This window comes from Procambarus clarkii, chromosome 57 (assembly GCF_040958095.1).
Source record: "Procambarus clarkii isolate CNS0578487 chromosome 57, FALCON_Pclarkii_2.0, whole genome shotgun sequence".
Taxonomy (NCBI): domain Eukaryota; kingdom Metazoa; phylum Arthropoda; class Malacostraca; order Decapoda; family Cambaridae; genus Procambarus; species Procambarus clarkii.
In genome coordinates, this window is record NC_091206.1 from 14,713,103 (window position 1) to 14,735,873 (window position 22,771).

The following is a 22,771-nucleotide window of genomic DNA, read 5'->3' on the forward strand; positions in this document are numbered from 1 at the left end:
GCCTCTCAACTGTCAGTCAACTGTTACTAACTACTACTTTTTTCCACACCACACACACACACACACCCCAGGAAGCAGTCCGTGACAGCTGACTAACTCCCAGGTACCTATTTACTGCTAGGTAACAGATGCATTAGGGTGAAAGAAACTGCCCATGTTTCTTGCCGGCACCGGGAATCGAACCCGGGACCATAGGATCACGCATCCAGGGTGCTGTCCAGTCAGCCACTGGCCCCTGTAGACTATTGCATGTATGTACTCACCTAGGTTGTGCTTGTGGGGGGGGGGGGGAGCTTTGTCTATTTGGTCTCACCTTTCAACTGTCAATCAACTGGTGTACAGATTCTTGAGTCTATTAGGCTCTGTCTATCTCTATCATATATCAACATTTGAAACTGTGTATGGAGTCTGCCTCCCCAACATCACTGCCTAATGCATTTCATTTGTTAACTACTGACACTAACAAAAAATCTTTCTAATATCTCTGTGTCTCATTTGAGTACTAAGTTTCCTCCTGTGTCCACTTGTTCATGTTCCACCAATGCTAAATAGTTTGTCTTTTTCTACCCTCTCAATTCCTCTGAGAATTTTGTAGGTACCGATCATGTCTTTCCTCGTACTCTTGTGTCTTCCAAGGATGTGAGGTTTAGCTCCTGTAGTGTTTCCTCATAGCTCATACCTCTCAGTTCTGGGACTAGTCTGGTGGCATATGTCTGTATGTATAAGGGCCACAGGGCTAACAATGCAAACCAGATATGACTGGGCTGATCTCATCGAAACTTAAAATATTGAATACTTGGAGGGTATTGATCCAGACCACTCCTCCAAATGGTCAGATAATTCACAAACATGAAGAAACGGATTCAAGCTCAACGAGCCACAAAGTAGGACTGAAAACAGAAGGTGCTTCTTCATCTACAGGGTTATAAAGTAATGAAACCAGGTGAGTACCCGCTGAAGCCGTAAATGTCAAAATCCTGCTACAGTTTAAGATCCAAATATATAAAATCATCAGAAGAAATGGGGAAAGGGGGACCTCTGACAATCCGCCGGTTTCCTGTCCTAGTCGAGGCCACTAGATAGTGGTCCTCGGGTAAATTCAAGTATGTAGATTATGTATGTATATATGTATACATACATGTCCATATGTATGTATGCATGGATGTATATAATTCATGCTATATGTTTATAATTCATGCTATATGTTTATAATTCATGCTATATGTATATAATTCATGCAATATGTATATCATTCATGCTATATGTATATAAGGAGAGGATATACCTAATTTACCTGAAGGCTACTAACCCTGGCGACCTCGACGAGGAAAGGAATCCGGTGGCTTGTCTAAGGTCTCCCCATTTGCCTTGATCTTTTCTAGGTATATTTTAAAACTCAACACAGTTTTGACAGTTATGGCTTCGGCGGGTAGGCTGTTCCATGGGTCCAGTTAGAGAATGTTTGATCAACATCCTCTAACTTGTTAAATATTTTAAAAGTTTAAATGTGATCCACCTGTCATGCCTGGTTTGTAGTGTTGTTAGCCCTGTGGCCTTCGATTGATTGATGAAGATTAAGCCACCCAAAAGGTGGCACGGGCATGAATAGCCCGTAAGTGGTGGCCCTTTGGAGCCATTACCAGTATCAAGAGTTGATACTGGAGATCTGTGGAGGTGCAACTGCACCCTGCGTGACGGGAGATGTCTCCCGTGTGTGGCCTTCAAGTGTTCCTGATACAAGGATGACCTAGCTTTGGAAGGATTTTTATTGCCTGGTGTTGCACCTTCTCCAGAGAAGCTATGTCCTTCTGAAAATGAGGTCTCTATGCTCGGATACAGTAATCCAAATGCGGGGGGTACACCAGATATATACAGTTGAACCATTACCGTATTTTCCTTATAGTCAAAAGTACGCATGATTATCCCGTTTTTTTATTTATTTATTATGCATCCCATACCCATCCTGTGAGCGGTAGTGGAAAGTGTTACAGAGGCGCATAATACCCATTATGTGCCCAAGAGTTTGGTTAACTTTTCTGGTTGCTGCTCCCACCTGCTGTTCAACTTTTAATGAGAGGTGGATTTTGACTCCAAGGTCATTTGCTTCATCAGTCGCCTGTAATGTAATGCTATTAATTTGGTAGTCGTTGCATGCCCCACATGCAAGGTCTTGCATTTGTCGATATTAAAAAGCAGTTTTAGTTAGTTTTAGTTTAGTTCATTTATTATGCACCCCATACCCATCTTGTGGGCGGTAGTGGAAAGGGTTACAGAGGCACATAATGGGCTCAGGGACTATTAAAAAGCATTTGCCAGCCTTTTGACTATTTGTGGAGCTCATGTAGATCTCTTTTTAAGGCTTCAATATCATTATAATTTCCCACTATATGTATAAGTGTGTGCATAATAACGAACTTAAAAAAAACAATTGATATGTTTATATTTTTTGCCCGAAACGCAGTGCGTAGTAGTGGCTTTAGGTATTGTATGTACTAGCTATAAATAAATAAATAAATAAATAAATGTTTATTCAGGTAAAGTACATACATACAAGAGGTTTTACAAAAATTGATAGATTTATAGATAGAACTAGTACATACAATGCCTAAAGCCACTATTACGCAAAGCGTTTCGGGCAGCTCTATCTATAAATCCAACAGTATGTTTGTAACTCATCTTCTGTGTATGTACTTTTACTTGAATAAACATTTTGAATTTTTGAATTTATGAAGGATTAGTGTATTGTGAGTGTGGTGCGGGAGGTGTGGATGAGGCCGCCTTGGAGGCGTGAATCCGGCCAGCCACACACCACCGTTCTCCACAGTTTAAGTTTGTATAGCTAAAGAGAAACACAATGGATAGTCCCACTAAGAACGGCGACTTGGAAATCTTCCAGACATTCGAGCTGTCTGACGGGGCTCGAACTGTAACCATCTTGGCGTCCAAAGCAGAGGAGGAGAGGATAAATCAAGGTAAGCACACACACATTAACATACTTCAGCATATCGGGAGTTTATATATTATTTACTTAATGAAAAACCCAGTATTTGCCTGCTTAAGCAATTTATATTTTTTCTTATAAAGTCAAGACAAACAGCATACTTTAAGGAAACTGGAAAACTGCGTCTTTAGTGTAAGGACACTTAAGACGTAGCATGTCAAGATTTGGGTCACTTGTGCCTAAAAAGGTGATTATATATTTTAAACGAGGTCCTCCACTTGTATTTTTCTAAACTGCTTTACCCTACAACATGTTCCACCACAGAGGGTGGGAAATATTGTAATGAAATACCTATTTGATATCTACAACTCAAGGGACCCAGAATGTGGAATGACCTTCCCAATCATGTCAAAGACTGTACCTCTCTCAACCAGTTTAAGAGTAGAACTAACCTAATTAACTCCATGTAACCTACCTTAACCCCCTAAATGTCAACCCATGTCTTGCTTCTAAACAATTCTGTTTGTTGACCAACTTATACAATTGCTGATTTCTGCCATGTTCCCCCACTTTTTTTTTCTTTCCCGAACACAATTTATACTTTACTCCCAATTACTATTAAGTTTTAGTCTAAGTGTTCTTCCCCCCCCCCCCACACCTTGCCTGAAACGCTATGCGTATTAATGACTTTAGGTATTGTATGTACTAGCTCTATCTATAAATCCAACATTATGTTTGTAACTGTACATCTATATTATGTTCTTTTCCTGAATAAAATATTATTATTATTATTATAAATGGTTCTGCTATCAGTGGCACAAATACACTGCCATCACCAGAGGAATTTTTTCTTTTTCTTTTTTAATTTAAAAGTCCCTTAGACACAGACTCCCAACATGTAACAACTTCTTTCTCCTCACTTATGCATTTACTAACATCAAAGTTGATCACATTCTTAACTACAAGTTTAGGTGGTTTAGCCACATGGGTGCACTGTTATTCTGTTTAAAAAAAGTAAAAAAAGTTAGTGTACCACAGTTTGTCAATGCATTATAAAATTTTATAACCTAACCAAGCAAAATAGGGTTAAAATGTACACAAGACGATTTGACAAAACTCGCTTTCCGATTGTCTAAACTGTACATACACTATAGTTAGAATGTATTTGCTAAGGTTAGGCTTTGATAGGCTAGGATGGTTTGGGCAAGGTTGGGTAGATTTTAAAATTCATTGGCAAACTGTATTTACCTAAGGGCCACCATGAATCTAGTGGTTATGATGGGGCAGGAAACTGGTAGATTGTCAAAGGTCCCTCCCGTTTTCCCGAGAATTTTTTCTATCTTTTGAACTGGAGTTATGTCTTATGGCTTCAGCAGGTAAGCGGTTCCGTGAGTTTATAACTGTATGGGTGAAAAAGCATCTGTTTTCTGTCATACATTGTAACACTTTGTTTTTTCCTGAATTTACCTGGACTTGAAATTGTTTACCCTTGTATGTGGTGCTTGTGATCTTTTCAAGAAGTGGTCTGGATTAATATTCTCCAATTTATTCAGTATTCTAACAGTTTCTGTGAGATCTGCCGTGTCATATCTGGTTTTCAGTGTTATTCTTGTGGCCACAGCCTTTCCTGGTGTGAGAGTTGACTTAGATCCGAGATGATTTTTGTCGCTCTACGGTTTACTTTTATTTGTACGGTGTGACTTGTATCCACACAACACAACCTAATCCAGTCCAGTCTAACAAGTACTTATAATTAATTCAGTGAATTAATATATGAATATGAATTATAAAACTGCAAAAGTGCATAATATGACTTAAAGAAACTGCAAAAGGCCTAGTGGTTCACATTTTATTTTATATTATTTATTTTATTTATTTTATTTATATACAAGAAGGTACATTGGGATTGTAAGGATACATAACATAGTAATTACATTCTTGTAAAGCCATTAGTACGCACAGCGTTTCGGGCAGGTCCTTAATCTAAGAAAATTTTAAGTAGGTAAATACTAGCAAAATTTATAAAAATGATAACAGATACATAGTAAGGAAAAAAATAAAAGATGAGAGAAATTTGTAGGTATATTAAAGCACATAGGTAGCTCAGATTGATTGCAGTGATAGCTTGAATGGTAGTTTAACAAAGATTAGTAGGCACAATACTGCATATGGCTAGCACATAAAAGAAGACAGCATTGAACACAATGATAGAGTTGTTTGGATTAAGTACATAAAGATTGGGAGATTGGGTAACACTAGATACAGAGCAAATTTAAAGCTCAGTGTAGGGCCACAGGACTGACAACACTGCAAACCAGAAATGACAGAGTGGATCTCGTCGAAACTTTTAAAATATTGAATTAGTCTGAGGATATTACTCCAGATCACTTCTTTAGAAGATCAAATGTAGTGCATACATGGAGCAACACATTCAAGCTCGGCAAGACACAATGTAGGACAGAAAAGAAGAGATGTTTTATAAAACCTTGGAACTGCCTAGCAGCCAAAAAAAATAGGTGAAAGGAAACGCTCCCAGACATTTCTGTCCCACTCGGGAATTGAACCCAGAGTCCTTGATTGGGAGTCGAGAATGAATCTCTACTACACAGACCACTAATAAATACAATCCAGAATCCTGTTTGCTTTATTCCATACATTTATACTGTACATTGATTTTTAGGTTTAAGACTCCTACTAATGATGACTTGGATTTTTTTCACATCCAGACTTTGCAATTCCAAAATTGTCCAGCTGATATACTGTAATTTGATGCAAGTGATATACAGTATCTCTTTAAAATTGGCACTAAATTTGTATCCTTCAAAGACTAAAATGATTAATTAAATATGCAAGAGAAGAATTCACCAAGTTCTTATTTACATTCTTTAAGTACCTTGGGAAATACTTTGTCCCTGCAGACTTGTTTGGCCTTAATCTTTTTATTTCTTTAATAACTTGGTCGTTGGTAGCCACTAAACTAGTTAACTTGTTGTCTTTGCCACCTACTGTACATAGATGTATTCAGCTTCAGGCATTATATTCTATACTAAATACTAAGAGTATTAAAATGTATTTATATTAATATTTTATTAAAAATGTCGCAAATTTCTTGTCATTAATTACCTGACGTGTCAGTTTTCAAAGGCTGTTTCTTCTCCTAATCTTTGTTTGAGATACTATACTATACATATTACTTTTCAGACCAAGAATATGCTACGCGGAGGTTTCTCTCAGCTGTGGGTGAATACAATACTGTTGAAGGAGGTAAGATACATACTTCAACTTGGCTGAATATCTACACTAGTAATTTCTTTTTTTTTTCTTTCTTTTTTTTTTTTTAATGTTTTATATTTATGCAATATCTGGAAAACCCTGTTCCATTTAGACTTGAAACTTTCAGACGTGTGAAGGGTGGTCCAAGAAAATTCCTTGGATGAGCAATATCTTTGAAATGAATAAGTGTAACTTTCCAAGCTTTCTACATGTCATGATGCCAAGATGAAATATTGGAAAGTTGGAAAGCGACGCATACGCTCCTCTCACAATGTTCTTGTGTTCCTCTGGCGACAGCTTACTATCCAAAACCACCCCTAGGTCTCGTTCTTTATTAAATAGAGTTCTGTAATTCCTTTCCACATAATTTAAAGTTGTGTGTGGTCTATTTTCTCCGATTCCACGTTCCATAACATGGCATTTATTCACAGAAAATTCCATTTGCCACTTGATGCTCGAAGCACTTATTTTATCTAGGTCAATTTAAAGGGCATTACAAGTGTCTGCATCTCCTGTCTTCCCCAGTATCTTGGCATCATCTGTAAACATGTTCACGTAATTCTGTATTTCTTCTCGTAGTTCATTTGATAGTGTAGTGTATAGATTCCTGAACCTATTGGGCTCTTATATTTACATTTTGAAACTGTGTATAGAGTCTTCCCTCCACCACATCACTTCCTAGTGTATTCCATTTGGATACTTAGTTTCCACCTTTCACCCCTTGTGCGTGTACCACCCATGTGGTCGCCGAACACATGTTTCGAACATTCCTCCAATTATTTTTCCAGTGCAGCATCATTCTGTTAGCTTCCAAGAGGGCATTTAAACTGTCGCAACCATGAACATTCATACCTGTTATTTAGTGGCCTATTCAGATCTCTGCCTTTTTCAGAATCTGAGGAATGAAGTAAAATGATGGTTCTCTTTCAACTGATCTTTTTATTTGTTGAGGTTTTCTGCCATTTGTCTGTGTCAGGTGGGGCATACTTTTTGGTCTCTCTTTTTCAGGCTTTCTTTTATCACCATTACAAGCTTGCTTGGAAGTCTTTTTAGTGTTTATTTGCTGTTTGCAAAGCCTCTTCTGTCAGCTGTTTTCCTATTTGTCACTGTTTGTGGTGTGTTTATTTATGCCTAGTACCATTATGACTTTTAGATGACTATTCTTCAAGTGTGTCTTGTTTTCAGACTTAATCTTGTCTGTTCCTTTTTGTAAGCTCAAGCAGGCTGTTTTTCATCTCTGCTCTCCTTGGATATTGTTAGATTTTTGTCCTCCTTTCTTTTGAGTGTCACTATCAGTGGATAAGGAAATTCTAAATCCTTATCCTGACCCTTTCCCTTTCCAAGTCACTATCAGTGGAGATTGAAATGCTCAAGACAGTGTTCCTCTTGACTTTTGCATCTGGTAATAGTGTGGATAAACTTCTTGCTCTGTGTTAGAAAGTGTTGTCTTTTAGTACTTGTAATCAGTATCTCTTTCTAAGGCCTCCACTTACCTTCTTTGTGTAAATTCCTTGCTTTGTCAAGCCCCAGCTTTCATTAACTTGGGGCCACTTGGGTGTGCCTTACAACAGCACTCTACCTCAGCCCCAATGAAACCCTCATGCTGATCTCCCATTTATTTTTTTTCTCTGTGGTTAAGCTATGTCGATCTAGAGCTTAAAACCACTCTCTCAGTTTGAGGAGTATGCTGCTATAACATTTTTCTTTTCAGCTATGCCAGCTGATGATATTAGGGCCTGGGGATTTTGAAGGTCTAATAGGACACTGGCTATCAGATATTTGCCGTGTCTTCACATCCTCATCGCCAATGCTTTGTCTTGGGTAAGATGACTTCATCTTGACATTGCCTCAGTCCCTGTCTCCATATTTTGCAACTTTCTTGGGTAAGTGCCCCAATTTTATACACAGTATTGGTGCTTCATATAGTTCTGTAGTGCTGGGGGAGGCTAATGGAAGATACAAGGGAGCTTTGCTCAGAAATAACAGTAGAGCACCGAGTGGAATGAAGTGTCTCTGACTCAGTACCTTGGTAGCTCCCTGTTCCTGCCATTTAATTCATGTCTTACTAAAAATTTAGGGTAGGCATGTTTTAAAGTGAGGTGGCCACCTTTTCCAACCAGTATTTAAGATGGCAGCTGGGGTAGCCAATTTCTGGGGGTTCAGTAGTTTCAGAACAATTCTTGGCATTTTAAAATTGCCAAGAATCATCTGAAAGATTTTTGTACTCGCCTATTTGTATCTGCTGGGGAATAGTTACAGCCTTCAGATCCTTCCTTCCAGCTCTTAATAGACTGGCATATAGGTTCCAGAGTCTCTTGGGCTCTGTCATGTCTGCTTTGAAAATGTGTATGGAGCTTGCCTCCACCATTTCAATTCTTAGTGCAATTCCATGTGTTCATTATTCTGACACTGAGAAAAAGGATTTCTAATGTGTGTATGTGTGGCTCATTTAGGTTCTTGGTTTCCATTTGTGTCGCCTATTGATTATTTACCAATCATGCCATATGGTCTTTTGTTGTTACAGCAAGTGGTTATTGTGTACTGGATTGAAGCATGCTCTCCACTGAGCTCTCTATCCTGTTTATTTGGAAAACAACATGATTTGCAAGGTTACTCAGCATGTGTCATTCTGGGGATCAATCGCTCAGAGCCTGGCTTGGTTGGATGACTCGTACAGAGGACTAAGAGAAGCTCCTCATGGGCTGCCCAGAAAGCAGCATTTCATCACACATTTGTGTTTTTCTTGTTTATAATAAGGCAGTAGGCATGATCGTTTGATTTGGAGGTCTTGACAATAACTGGATTTGTATGTTATCCCCAACAATTACTTCATCCCCTTGTACTTTTCACAATAATTGTATATGGTATATATACTATTTTGTATATACAGTAGATTGGTGCCTCATATAATACATCAGTTATGTTCCAGGAAAATGGTATCTAAAACCACATACATAGGTGCACTACTACTACTATTTTGTTGGTGTGCTTTTCTGAGGGGAGCCCCTACGGCTCCCCGGAGCTATCCATGGCTGATATGGATACCCTAACTATTTTGCATCAGTTGATGTGGGTGGAGTTCTAACCTACCGGGCCAGTTCAGACCACGAGCCAGAACCTGCCCCCTCGCAGAGGCATGGGGGCAGAATGCTCCAAAACACACATGTGTTTTGGAGCATTCTATATCTGCCATCGACTGGGACAGGCACCCAGAAAGGTAAGCACCACAAAACAAACCCCTATTCTGGTTAACAATGAAAATCGATAAACGAGTGGACAGAACTCCCCAAGAGAAAACGAGCAAACAAGCATGACGTCACACGAGTCGCGCCGCATGCCTGCAAGGATTTCAGGTATTTTATCCTTGGTAATAAGATAGGTTGCCATATACAGTGTGAGCTTAGATTCATCTCTAAATGGCTCAATTTGACTACAATCCAAGATTGTAGTTCAAGTGTGTCCCCCAGTGTCCACACACTTTACACTTTACTTCATCTAGATCCTTATACAAGCAGAATTTCCAGAGATACTTGTAGCCAAGTCTTATTCGAGCTGTGACAACTTCTGTTAGTCTACTGACTGTGTTACTTGCCCCATACACATGTTTTACTTCAAATATTTCATTGTGATAAACAATGGACCTGTTAGTTCCAGTTTGCACTGTTCTACTTCAAAACCATCCAGGAGTTCTTGTCTAATGACACTTTTAAGGGACGTATTTGATAACTCAAGATTCCGTTCAGTACTGTACTGTCTTTAGCAAGGGCGTCAAATTTATCATGTTCCTGCAAGGCAGTGTGAGAAGGAATCCACAACATTTTTATATTTACCCCTCATGTTAAGTATGCTTATATATCTATGTCTGGCTTCTGAGACAAGCCAGACATAGATTACTTGATTGCAAACGGTTTATTGTTAGTAGTGAGGAAAAGGAGTCGGAAATAATTAAGCTGTCAACTTCAGTGTTGTCAATAATTTCGAGTGCTACCAGTATTGCTACCAACTCAGCTTGCATTGTGGATGCCCCGTTACTAATTCTTATATTCCTTTGAATTGTGCTTCTATCTGGCTGATGAGCAATAACAGCACTTCCTGCCCTTCCTGTAGCTGTATTGAGTGATCCATCAGTGTATATGGTCTGTGCAATGTTGTTTTCAGTTTGTATATTGTGAATGTGTTCTATGGTGCTTAATTTAGCAGCAAGCTGAGCATGAGGGTTGTTTGTGATTAGTTTCTTGGTGGGGTATGCAGGGGTCAGGATGTCAAAAGGCACTATCTGCCAGGGTGGAAGGAAGTGCTGTACTCTATCTGTATATACATCGTGCAGTCCCATCATTTTAATATGAGTGGCTGTTCTTTGAGTCCATTCAGACTCGCTGGTTCCATTTCGCATGTGTTCTAATAGTTCAACTGACACAATGTTATTTTTGTTATGTAGAAGCTTTAGTCCCATCATAAGATTGATTTCAAATATTCTATCTCGAATGCTAAGTATATTTAATTCTTTCCACATATTGAGAACTGGTAGTTATAGGACAGCCAAGTATAATTCTGAGTGCTTCATTTTGCATATTTTCCAGTTTATCAATACTTTTGATTTGTGATTATTGTGATTAGTTTGAAATATACCTGGAAGAAATATGAGCAGTCATGCTTGTTAAAAAACGTACCTTGCAGGCATAACATTTTGTACGCAGCCCCATTTTGATCAATATGTGTACTAAAATTTAAGATCAGAAAAAGTGAGAAATGAAGACAGAAAAGGTAGAGTGAAGATTTATAGATACTGTACTTTAATATTTTTGTTGTACAATACAGTACATTGAAATTATTTATTGTCATTATTTATTTACAGAAGATGACTTCAATCACAATGCCACCCTTCTACTCATTGAATGCGTTCGGGACCGTTATGAAAAATTTTGTTCTTCAAGACAAGAAAGAAACCTGGTATATATGGAGATACAGGATGAACTGAGGTCTTACTCTTATAATTTCTCTGTGGAAAAGATTCGAAGTAAATGGAACAGTCTCGTTACAACCTATAAGAGAATTAAAGATAGACATAAAGTTGGTGGCATTGGAATTGGAAAGAGAACTTGGGACTATTTTCAGGTACTGTATGTTAATTAATAAATTAGTCATTTTATCTGCTTTTGTATACACATGCATGGATTCACAAGCACATTAAATACACAGAGCCCTCTATATATTATTTTCCAAGAGATAACCTCCTGGAAAATAATGCACACATTGATACCACGTAAATATAATTTAGGTTTTGTTCTGCCTGGTAAAAAAAAAACATTTCCAACTCTTACCCTAAAAACATAAAAAAGTATATTCTCAGGCATAAGTTTTCACTCTGAATTACAGAAAACATGAGTGCAGTATTGTCAATATTGTAGAGTTGAAGAAGTAAAGTCTAGCTACAGATAAGGAGTCACAATAATGTGGCTGAAATATGTTGACCAAACCACACGCTAGAAAGTGAAGGGACGATGATGTTTCGGTCCGTCCTGGACCATTCTCAAATCGATTGTGATTGCCATTCACAATCGACTTGAGAATGGTCCAGGACGGACTGAAACCTCATCGTACCTTTACTTTCTAGTGTGTCTAGTGTGTGGTTTGGTCAACAAGGTCTAGCTTTTGATGCCCAAGTTTAAATTTTTGTACCCGATACTTTTTTAAATCTCTTGATGTTCAAGTTCTGTACTGTAATTTGCTCTTAAAGTTGTACATAGATGTGACCAACTTTTTGTTACATTCCGTTTGTTGACCACCGGTGCAAAGGTACAAATATTTCTTTGTTTCAATTCACTTGTTTTCAGCTTCCACCATTAAGCTGTATTTGTCCTATACAGTATACAGTACTCTCGATTCATTGTAGACTGTCTATGTCTACATTGTCTATTCAGCTAAGTATTTTGTATGTAGTTGAATCTTCTTTAGGGTTGATTAATTACAATTCCATTATCCTGTCCTCTTAGCTCAGGCACTAGTCTTATTGCAAATGTACGTACCATAGTTGTTGTTTTCGTGCCTTACAAGGTATTCCTTGCTAGAAATGCAGATTTTAATACTGGCTTCACACAGGCTGTGCAAATTATTTTGATGGAAGTTCTTGTTTTGATTTTGAAATGCCATTCTTATGTTTTCCTTTTTCTGTGTCTATAGTGTTGGTGCTAGAATTATATGCATTTCCATGTCTATCCTTCAGATTCTTTTAGTTGCTTTTCCCATATAGGTTAGGTTTAATCTGGTATCCTATCTTCCTTTCCCATCTTCACTATCTTACACTTGTTTGAGTTGAGCTGTAATATCCATTTGTTAGTCCATTCCTTAAGTTGGGTTTGTTGAGGTCTTCCTATTCTCACAATACTCCTCAGTTTTAACTTATTAGATTTGCAATATTTGCAAATATTGACATGTACAACCTTACTTAGATTGCAAACAACAGTGAGCCTAGAACTGAGTCTAAGGGACCCCGCATGCAATCTCCAACCTGACAGTGACAATTTGATTCCTGTTCTTCAGGAACTGCCTTACTCAATTCAGTTTTTTCCATGTATCCCACCTTGCTTTTCCAGCTTATACCTTCCCTGTTAGAAACAGTATCTTGGTAACCCTGCCATAGAAATCTCAAGTTTGTCAAGCATGATTTCCCCCATTTGAAAATGGTGTTGCCCTTCCATTACAAAAGTTTATCCTCACTTGGTGCTATATTATTTTGTCAATTACTTTTTCCAGTACTTAGCAATGAATGCCTGTTAGTGATAGTGATCCATAGTTTAGTTCTTTGTCTGTTTTCTTAAATACTGTCATTTTCCAGATTTGTTGAGTTCTCCAGTTAACAGATTACAAAGTATGGTACCCATGTAATCTCTTTAAACAGCCATGATGATTATCTGGATCTGGCTCTACTGTTTTTGCTGCATCTAATTCTTCCATGTCTTTTTTTTTTTCTTTGACCTCATTCATTGACTTTCCATCTGTCTAGTTGACCCATTCTCGTTAGTGCCCACCTAGATTCAACCCCTTTCCACATGTATCTTTCAAGTCTATTTTTAAAATTATACCATTTTCCTCTTGTGTTGGCCAGCAACACAGTTCCACTCATCTAATACCCTTTTGCCAAGCCAATACTTCTCCATTGTTCATTAAAATTAATAGAAGAGAATTTCTGTTTCTGGTTGGCTCTGTTATCTGTTGGTCGAAGGTAAACTTGTCAGTGTAAGGCAATCACTGACCTGCGTTTGTAATTTCTGGTTTTGTTTTGTTACAATATTATTCTGTTGTGCTTCATCTTAACTGGGTAGTTAAGTCTGTAAAGAAGACATTTTTCAAGATTTTTCGGTTTGTACTGTGAATTCTTTAACTGTTGCATCTGTAGGTTTGTGTAATAGAATAATACAAAATACAAAGCTGGGGAGCAGCAGAAATCTAATAGATTCCATAATGCACAAACAGACAGTAATTAAAGGACATCCCCATCCCAGATGTGCAGTAGCCTGGTGCTTTTGATCAGTGTAATGTAAATTTTTTTATTTCAAAAGAGGGATTTAAAATAGTGACAATGAAGCTGTGTTGTGCAATATTATACAATATTTGGTCTGCCTGTATTCATATAAATGCATAAGTAATTTTGTGTTGACATTTCTATGAATTGCTCATGCATACATATAGTAAAGTTATTGTTTCCTATTCTACAGCCTCTGGATGATCTTTTAGGACCAACATATGTTTCAACCGGGCCTGCTGGTTTATCTATGCCCATTATAAAGCTCCAGACAACCAAAGTCGGCCACCATTTGCCTTCAACACCAACTGTCATCGTCAAAACTTTGGCTTCCCCAGAACTGTCGTCTACTCCTCCCTTAGCGTACTCACCTGCTTTGCCTCAGTCGGCATCCTCCACCAATATGCTACCAGAAATTAAAAGAAAAAATTTTGATTCTACCTCAGTCAGTCTTGAGTGTCAGACTGAAAGAGGAGAAAAAAGACAACACTTAATAGAACAATATTTTCAGGAAGTGAAAGATAGAGAAGCAAAGGAGGAAGAATATAGGAGGAGAAAAGAGAAGAGAGAAAGAATGAAACTTAGAGCACTACAAAAAATAGGAAAAGAACTTCAAAGTATAGCAAATATACAGTTAGAAATCATTAAAAAACAGGATTTAATTTTGGAAGAAATTAATCGATGAAAGATGAAGTACTGTATAAATTTGTCCAGAGATCTACATTATCTGCTGTCGGTCATAAGAGCATTTATGATTGTTCAGCACCCGAGTGGCATTTACTGCTCATACTAATATACAGTAGGTAACCAACTGTAATTTTTAGGACTGAATTTTAATCCTGCATGAAAGTGTGATTATGAAAGCCCCTTTGATTACAAATGACTGGTTAATTTTCCTGTTTTGTGAAAAGTAATTTGTGTGTGCATATGTCATTCAATGATTATTTTTCAGGTAAAAACACTAGTATTTGTTCTTTTTCTAATTTTATATAGTATACTAAAACGTAAAAAAGACAGTTTTTGTCAGGTATGCAGCTGACATTTTAAGCCAAAACTTCATCTTATGTTGCCTACTGTGGTTCATTACTGTCAATTTAAAATATATGAAATTGAGAAATTGACTTCCATCACCTAGTTAAGACTAGTGTATTGTTTTATAATAAAATGCTGAATACTTACTTGTATACATTTTACTATTACATTAAGAGAATTATTATTTTACAACAGGATGAAAAGTATATATAAATAAATTCCTTTACAACACAAGGGTAGTCCTTGATTTTTTAACTAATGTCAGGGCACCAACCACGAGGGAAGAAAGACAAAGGGCAGTTTAATGTGTCAAATTTGTCTGATAATTTTAAAGGTGGTAATCCTGTCTTCCTTAACTCTCCTTGACTTCATCACATGAGGATCCATTCCAGTATGCTTTCCTTGTAACTCATCATACCTCTCAGCTCTGGGACATGTCTGAGGGGCATAACTGAACTTTCTCTAGTTTCATCTTGTTTGGCTAGGTATGGACTCCATGTTGAAGCTACGTGCTCCAGGATGGCCTGACATGCAGTATACAAGGTTCTGAATGATTCCTTACACAAGTCTCTAAAGGCAGTTCTTATATTAGGTAATTAAGCAAATACTGTTGATATCCTTTTGATGAGGGCTTCAGGAGACGGGTTTAATGTGATTAAGATTACACCTAATCAATTAGGGGAAAACTTTGTCATAACAAATGATATAACAATAATAATACTGTAACAAGAGTAATGGTAATAATATTGATGAGAATGATGTTAATAAGTTTGATGGTGGTGATGATATCAGGATTGGTGTTAGTGTAGATATTAAAGGAAATGGGGGTATAGGTAGCAATGGTAACATTGATAATGGTTATAATAATATAGGTAATGGTGTTTATGATTAATTGAAATGATTGCAATTTATCATGTGTTGGAGAGACTGGTTGCGGGTTATTGAAAAAGGTGATGACAAAAAAAGCCATATCAAAATTTGATATGAATGCCATTACCAACGATTTTTGGGATCACAGAATGGATTTTAATAATAAAATTGTAAACAGCTTAAATATAAGAAATAGAATCTATAATTACCACTTCTCGTAGGTCTCCAAGAAACGGCGAAGGGCAACAAATCTTTTAGTAAATCCGATTAACTTCATCAAGAATAATTTTGCAGTTAAATTAACTATTTCATTCATTCATATAAGCACAGACCTTGTGGTGTTCAAATTGGGGATGTTCCTGCTATAGTCGTCGACCAGGAGGCCTGGTCGACGACTGGGCCGCGGGGATGCTAAGCCTCGAAAACACCTCAAGGTATACCCCTTTCCAGTTCAAAAAACCAAGACATTTGATCATTCATCAGAAGTTTCGGCATACATCGGGGAACCCCTGGGAAGCATGACATTAATGATGGATACCAGCCGAGGTGCCTGCCAGACATAAATGCAAGCACTTTGAATCTTTGTTCAATACAGTATTATCTTGATGAAAGATGCAGGTTCTTTCAAAAATTTGGTTTAATAATGCACTCACATGTAGTGGGTCTTTCCTTCACCTTCATTATTATTTATGCTTACAACAAATCATTGTAGTATAAATTTATGCATTGTGCAAGACAAATCCAGAAATGTTACAATAGCCAAACGACAATGTCTCAGAAATCCAAATGTTATGTAATTATTGGTTGGGTCCCATAGTAACCCTTATTTTACAACAGGGTATAATAGTTTAAAAAAATTCCATTAAATTTATATTGTAAAAAATTTTGGAATACAGTACTGTAAGTAGCATAATTTATATTTCCCTTGTTATGCATTATAAGAATTTACTATGATACAAATATGCTTTGTTGCTATAAAATATAAAGAGCAATATGAAAATTTTCATTGTCATTCATAACAGTTTGGAATATGACAAGGCCAAAAGAACCAAGAGGAGGGAAACATTTTGAGCAATTGTACTATGAAAACAAGAGACAAGCTCTATGTACACCATAGACCTTATCTTAAAATTTTACCTAGCAACCGAAGCGAATATGCCATTCCTGGCATGAAAGTTTATTTCTAAATAAATAATTTACAAAACTTAAAATTACAAAAATGAGTCTGCAATTGCATTACGTTTTCCTTCCCCAACAATGCAAGGCTGAAAGTCGGTGCATGTTTCAGTAGGTGGAGGAGGTATATCATCCTCATCAATGTCTAATGCTTCCAAATCACCATTTTCCATGCATATATTATGTAGAATACAACAAGCTTTAATAGCAACACTACATTGTGCAAGATGTTGCATTAGTAAGAGTTTTAGGCGGCTAAATCTACTCTTTAGCAAGCAAATTGATCTAGAAATTATCATCATAGCTGATAAATGTCTTTTATTGTAATTAATTTCTCTAGCTGTCAAGTAACCATTATCTTCATAAGGAGTCATAACATACACTGAAAGGGGAAATCCAACATCAGAAATTATATGGTAGGGATAAATATCATTTCCTAATTGAAATTCTAAAGGCAATAAAGAATGAGGATCATCATTGAATGCTTGAAATAATTCACATCTCCTAAAAACGTTAGCATCACACAAAGTTCCAGGATGTCCAACATTAACATATGTAAATTTATGTTCATTGTCACACACAGCTAATAATGTAGTACAAAAGACATTTTTGTCATTCATGTATGCCTCAGGCTCCTCAACATCCTTGGGTTTGTTTATGGCAATATGACAAGCATCTATTGCTCCAATGGTGCCTGGAAAACCAGCTTCCTCAAAGCCCTTGACAGTATTTGCCAAAGCAGATTCACATGGCCAACTTATTCTGTTCTCCAGGTTTCCTGACACAAGGTTACAGAAATGATGCAGAGAAGTACAAATGACAGATTTGCTGGTCTGGAATCTCTCTGCTATAATTCTGTATGACTCTTGGCTGGATAATACCCATAAACTTGCTAGCACAACATTCTCAAGGGGCAACTTTGTTCCTCTCTCGTATCGATAGTGAGGCTGAAGTTCTGTGAACAGCTCCTGCAACAAAATACTGAGCAATCAGCATTAAAATAATCTGTTAACACTAGAAATACTGTATTATACAAGACAGAAAAGCAGCAGCATATACAACAATACATAAAGAGCAATAAAAACAATGAAAACACATTTTGAGTACAGTATATCTCCGGTCTGTGTTCCCTCTTGTAACACCTCTAGAAGGGGTGGCCCATGTAGAATTTTATCTTGTTATTTCAGCAGTCTTTGAGTGATTAAGATCTTAAAAAACACAAAATATTTGTCAAAGAATTATTTGTGCTTAACTGGCTATTATGTATGTGAACCCCAGATAGCCCTCTGTTGACAAAGGAATCCAGCTTGGAAGTGAGTCTATAGCTGTCCATCAAGCCTTATGACTTAGGTTGCCACCTGGTGGTAAATATGGTGTTGGTGCAGGGTAGTTACCATTGTAACTATCTGCTGACATGTTTACAAATGCTTTCACTCTTTTGTAGCAAGAACAGGATGCTTTAAAAGTACGTTATAGCTTTTTGTGCAGTTTGTCTTAATGTAGGGTGTTTTCAGACGCCCAAAGCATCCCCTGCCTCTGAGAGAATCCCAGCTTCTGGTCTTTGGGTTCTGTAGGTCTTTGAATATCATCAGATGTCTAATTGTTGATAGTTATTTGAATGAATCAAAGTCTATAGCTCAGGGTAGCCAATCATGATTCCAATAAACAAAATGCTTCTAAAGAACAAACCTCAACTTGTGGTCGTGTCATCCCAAAATGAACACGAAAGTCACTCAAGTTGTAGTTGTAGAAGGCCATCATGCCCCCTTTCTGCAAATAATTTTCAGCACTGCGACTGCCCCTAAAATACAGTACAGCAAATAAATAAAATATAAACACTCCTGAATATACTGTACAGTATATTCCTTATGCTATATACATACTGTAATACAGTACTGGGTATACCTGTACCAATATATATTATTCAGCAGATTCCTGGTTCTGCACATGGAAATTTAATGTGGGCTATTTCTACACTAGTGTGAAAAAGGTTTTGACCTAACTCAGTAAATGACTGGTGCTACATTACCAATACATGAATTTGATAACCAATGTTATCAAATTGGAAAAAAACTGGTGAAAATAAAGTAGATTTTTGTCAGAACCCTCAGAAAAATTGCTTTAAATGCACAATTTAGAAATATTGACCATTAATTCATAAACATTCACATTTGTTTACAAGTTAATTTATCTCAAACCCACCATATATAACTAACAGAAAGCTGGTAACTTGTGGAAGGGTTTCCCATTATCCTTTAAGATATTTTCAACCTCTATTCTGAATTACCTGTGTTTATTACCCAATGGACAAAGGAGCATTTCTTGTTTGTCCTACATTGTGACACAATTTTTTTTAATGATCTTTTGGTAAACAAAAGATTGTGATTAACATTCTTTGTGATTAACAATCACAAGAATGTTAATCTGCCACTAGATTATATGGCGATACCCTGAAAAAAAAAGTGCCATGGACACCATTTCACTAAAATATTGCTTGGTAGTGCTGTAACACATTTTCAAATCAGTCAACTGAAAGAAAGGGGTAAAATAAATTGCTACATTTCATTTAAACCAAGTTGAATGAAGCATGTACCATATGAGGGTATGATTAAAAATTGACCTTAAAGACTAAAATAATATCCAATAAATTAAAAAATCTCATCTAATGAAAGACAACAATATATAGCTGGAAAAGTAAATGAATACATTAGATATATTTATAACAGGTAGTTTCACCTAACAAACATTAATTAGTTCATTAAAATTAGATGAATGAAAATAGTCGAGTACTCTAGGAAGTTTAATTATTCAAAATTATTCAACTGTTGCCCACCAGTGATCATATCTAGTACAGTAGTTGTGTTAGGGAAAGGAAGCCCATGCTCCGAGAAGGATTTTGTCTAGTGAGTTAATGTGTTGCCACTTATAAATAACAGCACTTTCATCAATTCATGATCACCACCTATGCCAATGTACACACATGAGAAACACTGAAATTGATTGAATGTCAAACTTAATACAGCAATACCCAAAAAAATTATTCATTAGATATCAACCTTAACATTACTATTTTAAATGTTACACTGAATAGTGTAAAACTAATAAAATTGTCGAGCGCATAATACAAAATATTATGGGTAAAGAATAAAAATGGTTATTAGAGACTCCATATCTTATCACTTAAATAAATTACGAAACTATTATGTCACCACATTAATAAACATACTTTCTGCGTCTCCTGCTCTCTGATTCCTCTGTTTTGATGACAATCTGACCTTCACCAAAATGCTGAACAGGGTCTGCATGTGATAACTTTTGTCTCTTGATAGGCCTATAAAAATAAAATAAGTTACACCATTTCCAGCAACTAAGCAAACAGAAGATGATAGTGAAGAAATTACTAGAGCAAATTTTACACATGACACAATATCATGTAAAAACTAATTGGTGAAATAAAATGAAACTACAGTATATGTGGTTCAATCACACAAGGAATTGTTGGTGATGATAGAGGTGGGGAGGAAGGCGGTCTATTGAGTGCAGTACATTACTCATATACAGTACAACTCAAGGCAAAGTCAAGCATGACTTACGTGATAACACAGGTGATTGATGAGGAGAACCAGGGAGAGAAGTAAAAACCCAATACTGTATTGAATATAATTAAATGCCAATTTCTGGGTAAGCCCTGGTGACTCCCTGAAGCATTATGAAACCACTTGGGCTCACTCAATGATTGGCATTTCATTATACAGTATTCAATACTGGTTTTCTGTGGGAAGCCTCTTGTGGCTTCCTGAACCTATACACTGAGGTAGTTCCCATCAACTAGGTTGCATCAGCCGTGGCATTCTTAGGCCTTCCAGGGACCAGAGCCAGAACCTGGCCTCCCTCAGAGGTGCAGAGAGGGGTGACATTTTGCTACCTTACCAGGGAAGGCATCCAGAAAGTCAGTGAGTCAAAACAAACCAGTTGGGTTAAAAAAAAATGACCAAAGCCTCAAAATCCATGTAATGAATGTCCCCAACTATGTAAATGATTAACTCTCTTGTAACTAGTGTGAGCTCATTCGCCCCACCTACCACATTTGTTTCAGGGGAAACCAAGTGTCTGAACACCAGATGGGGACACCCCATCTGGTGTTTAGACACTTGGAACTGGAGGTGTTGATGAACTCCACTATGGCTTCATTTGCACCGCCTTTTATATTCCTTTTGGGGATGGAAAATGAAAGTCATTGCCTTTCAATGACTGCCTGTTTGCTTCCACTCTTTCAGGAATTGGGTCTCGTGCAGTTCTATACTCAAGTCTCTTTGTTGTCAGCTGCACTTGGCAAATGACCTTAGTGCCCGCTCAGATTTGGGAAGAGTAATCTCAATACTTGTGCACAATTACTAATAACCAGTGCAAGAGGCTATATAATAATAATCAATGCAGAAGGATCAATAATGATACTCAGCATATGAGTGTTTTCATTAGTACTCAGTGAATTAGTATCAAAGTTGATACTTGGCTTAAAAAAAAAAAGGACTACAGTATATCGAAGTCTCTCTCATCTGTATTTTCCGTAACTGAAATTTATTAAATGATACATTTTTATTATTTTTGACATTTTGGAAGGTTTTCTTAGTGAAAATGACTGAATACATATTTTGCATGTTTACACATTCCAATAATATAAAAATATGAACTTTTGAGTGTAAAATTATAAAATACACTTTATGATTGGATTCCACTGCAACCCGTCCAATATCTGGAACTAAACTTTGAAAAAATCTGAATTTGGGCTTGGCAATTCAGTAACAAAACTGGTCCATTATTTAGATTCATTCACTGTATGAAGATTAAAATTTTGAAGGTGCCACTCACCTTAGGATGGTATTGTAGAGGGAAACAATAGTATAAAAACTACAAATATAGAAGATGCATGAAGAGTTATACCTCAACTCTTCCTACATTTATTATATGATAATTATACCTCTATGCAACAATAAACCAGAATAGCCTAGGCAAAATAAGTCTCATATAACCCAGCCTTACCTAACAATGTGAGTATAGCTTTACATAAAATTTTACATATTTTTTACTTTTATCTTGATACTGTATATATATGCATTGCCTAGTTATTACAATAATAAATGTGATGAGGTGGTATGAATGTGACAATTTCATATGGGCTGACTTGGAAGTCTGAGAAGATGACTTGTTACCAATAGAAAGAACGGAATCTAAACATACCTTGCGCAGAGATTATTTTTACTTAGCTTGTGATACTTTAGTGCATCATAGGCACTGTCAACAGCATCTAATTCTTCAGCAAGGAGAAATGTAAAGAGCAAATCACTTGTGTGTCTTGAAGTCATTGTTTCTTAATTATTAACCGATACTGTTTGATATATACAGAATTTTTATTTCCCCGTTTATTGCTCGATTCTTGGTTTGTTTTCCCTTATTACAGTCTGTAGATGGGTATCACACGGATGAGTGACTGAACTGAGCTTCGCTGTCAGCTAGAGTTTTTCGATATGCCTTACTAGACTTCCTCTCTACAATACAGTATATTAGTTTGGGCAGTGCACTTCTGATTTAAATGCATGCAGTATACTTTAACGTTTCCCCTTGATTATAATGCTTGTCCTTTGATATGTGCAGCTTGACTAAAACCTTATCTTCTTGACCACACGGGCAGCTTGCATCCTCTACGAGACCTAATGGCAGCTTCGTTTTGTGCAGCTTGGTGATTATGCGGAAGTTTAATAGAGTCGGACCAGGTGAAAATTTTGCCGTACAGGATTTTCTTTGCAACACATGCAGTTTAGCATTTGGGGTTTCCCTTCTTGTTAACTGAAATCTTCTGGAGCCTGTTGTTATTGGTTGAGGGGCGACGAAGATCGAGGGATCAGCAATCAGACAGTCGAAGGCGACGACTGAAACGGACAATGTTATGATTGTTAAAC

At 36.9% G+C, this 22,771-nt stretch overlaps 2 protein-coding genes across 3 annotated transcripts; one reads left to right on the forward strand and one right to left on the reverse strand.

The window, feature by feature from the left end:
* The first annotated feature begins 2,654 nt into the window (after positions 1-2,654).
* On the forward strand, positions 2,655-14,914 carry LOC123745026 (uncharacterized). Its single transcript, XM_045725276.2, has 4 exons — positions 2,655-2,972; positions 6,143-6,205; positions 11,070-11,329; positions 13,930-14,914. The coding sequence occupies exons 1-4, from the start codon at positions 2,855-2,857 to the stop codon at positions 14,419-14,421; spliced, it is 933 nt and encodes a 310-aa protein (XP_045581232.2). The 5' UTR covers positions 2,655-2,854; the 3' UTR covers positions 14,422-14,914.
* A 1,577-nt stretch (positions 14,915-16,491) lies between these two features.
* On the reverse strand, positions 16,492-22,771 carry LOC123745025 (putative nuclease HARBI1). 2 transcript variants are annotated; one of them, XM_045725274.2, is made up of 4 exons: positions 22,053-22,770; positions 20,041-20,145; positions 18,504-18,615; positions 16,492-17,782 (listed from the first exon to the last, which is right to left on the reverse strand). In XM_045725274.2, exons 1-4 carry the CDS (start codon positions 22,175-22,177, stop codon positions 16,850-16,852), a joined length of 1,275 nt encoding a protein of 424 aa, XP_045581230.2. In that variant the 5' UTR covers positions 22,178-22,770; the 3' UTR covers positions 16,492-16,849. The 2 variants fall into 2 exon arrangements, with proteins under 2 accessions (XP_045581230.2, XP_045581231.2); XM_045725275.2 differs by lacking the exon at positions 20,041-20,145 and having other exon boundaries at positions 22,053-22,771.